This window comes from Buceros rhinoceros, unplaced genomic scaffold, assembly GCF_000710305.1.
Source record: "Buceros rhinoceros silvestris isolate BGI_N320 unplaced genomic scaffold, ASM71030v1 scaffold16611, whole genome shotgun sequence".
NCBI lineage: Eukaryota > Metazoa > Chordata > Aves > Bucerotiformes > Bucerotidae > Buceros > Buceros rhinoceros.
The window spans coordinates 1-1,279 of record NW_010395065.1 but is presented as its reverse complement, the minus strand read 5'-3'; the positions used below and the strand labels follow the sequence as shown (position 1 = coordinate 1,279).

At 60.5% G+C, this 1,279-nt stretch overlaps 1 protein-coding gene across 1 annotated transcript in view; it reads right to left on the bottom strand.

Annotated features, from left to right (window-relative positions):
- Positions 1-1,236, bottom strand: part of LOC104501602 (ankyrin repeat and fibronectin type-III domain-containing protein 1-like) — a gene marked incomplete at its 5' end in the record, with an annotated part of 10,616 nt that extends 9,380 nt beyond the window's left edge. The window contains 3 exons of the mRNA XM_010145440.1: positions 74-206; positions 786-885; positions 1,129-1,236. Of these exons, the coding sequence (XP_010143742.1) occupies positions 74-206; positions 786-885; positions 1,129-1,236 (341 nt within the window). The remainder of the gene's footprint in view (positions 1-73; positions 207-785; positions 886-1,128) is intronic.
- Positions 1,237-1,279: the final 43 nt, after the last annotated feature.

Genomic DNA, 1,279 nt, shown 5'->3' with positions numbered 1-1,279 from the left:
CAGACAGAGTTGTGTCGGGAGACACACTGCTGCCATGCCTCAGCGCACAGCACAAGGTCCCTGGGCCACCCACCTTGGTGAACCAGAGAAAATCCTGCATCAGCAGGCAGGAGTAGGTGTCATCAATCTCCACCACAGGGATCTGGTCTTCATGGGTCACCAGGATGTTGTCGTCCTTGTAGAAGATGGCTGTCAGGTAGAGGCCCCTGCACAGGAGGGAAGACAGATTCCAGCGTCACCCCCAGCTGCCACCTTCATGTCCGGAAGGGTCTCTCTCCCAAGGGCAGAGGAGATGCCTTGCCCCAGGTCTCAGCTGCTCCCCAACAGCCCAGGGCAGAAGAGGCACATGGCCAGTACAGGAGCAGGAACAGGAACCCAACACTGACAGCAAGATGAGCCTGGCCAATGACACGGCTGGTGCCATGGCTGATGCCCTGGCCAGCACAAGGCAGGGTGATGGGACCAGGCTGTGCATGAGACATACTGGGATGCCTGGAGGCCAAGCAGGAAGGTGGGTGGTGGGATCTAGGAGGGTGAAGTGTTGGTTGATGGCCGGACATGATACACAGGTCTGGGTATGGGTGCAGGTTGACCAGCCCAAATAGAAACCCCAGGGAGACCTGTCTGATTTCTGAGCAGTGGGACCCATCTCCACTGATGCCAGCAGATTGCTGCAGGCAAGGACCCACCTCTGAGCACCTTCAGCCCCTGGCACCTGGGACAGACAAGCCTACGTCCCTGCCAGGAGTCGGGCTCTCCACCACCCCTGCGCACTGGCCTCTCACCGCTTCAGTGTCTTGAGAAACTTGCTGCCGGGGTGGAAGAGGTGCTTGAGGCTCTTGGAGACCGAGTGCTTCCTGCTCTGGGGCTGGTTCTTGCAGGGCTCTGGGGAGCAGAGAGCAGAAGATGCTGCAGCAGGAGATGCTGGCAGCCCACAGCACAGCACGTCAACCCGGTGGGAAGGTTCTGCCAAGGTCTCTAGTGCCCAAACTCTCTCCCTGCTATGCCCATCCATGGGACAGAGCTACTTCTGGTGCCACCCCACCCCCCTGGATGATGCCACAAGCCTGGAAGACCTGGCTGGATCCCCCACCCCAGCCTCCTCGCAGCGCTGTGCCGTGCGCTCACCGTGGCAGACGCAGTGCTGGTGGACAGTCTTCACTTGGCCCAGCAGATGGTCCAGAGCTTCAGCTTGTCCCCTTCGCCGCGGGGCCCGGCCATCGTACTCCCGCCAGTCTGTGCAGGAGAGACCAGCATCACCACTTAGCCTGAGGGCAAG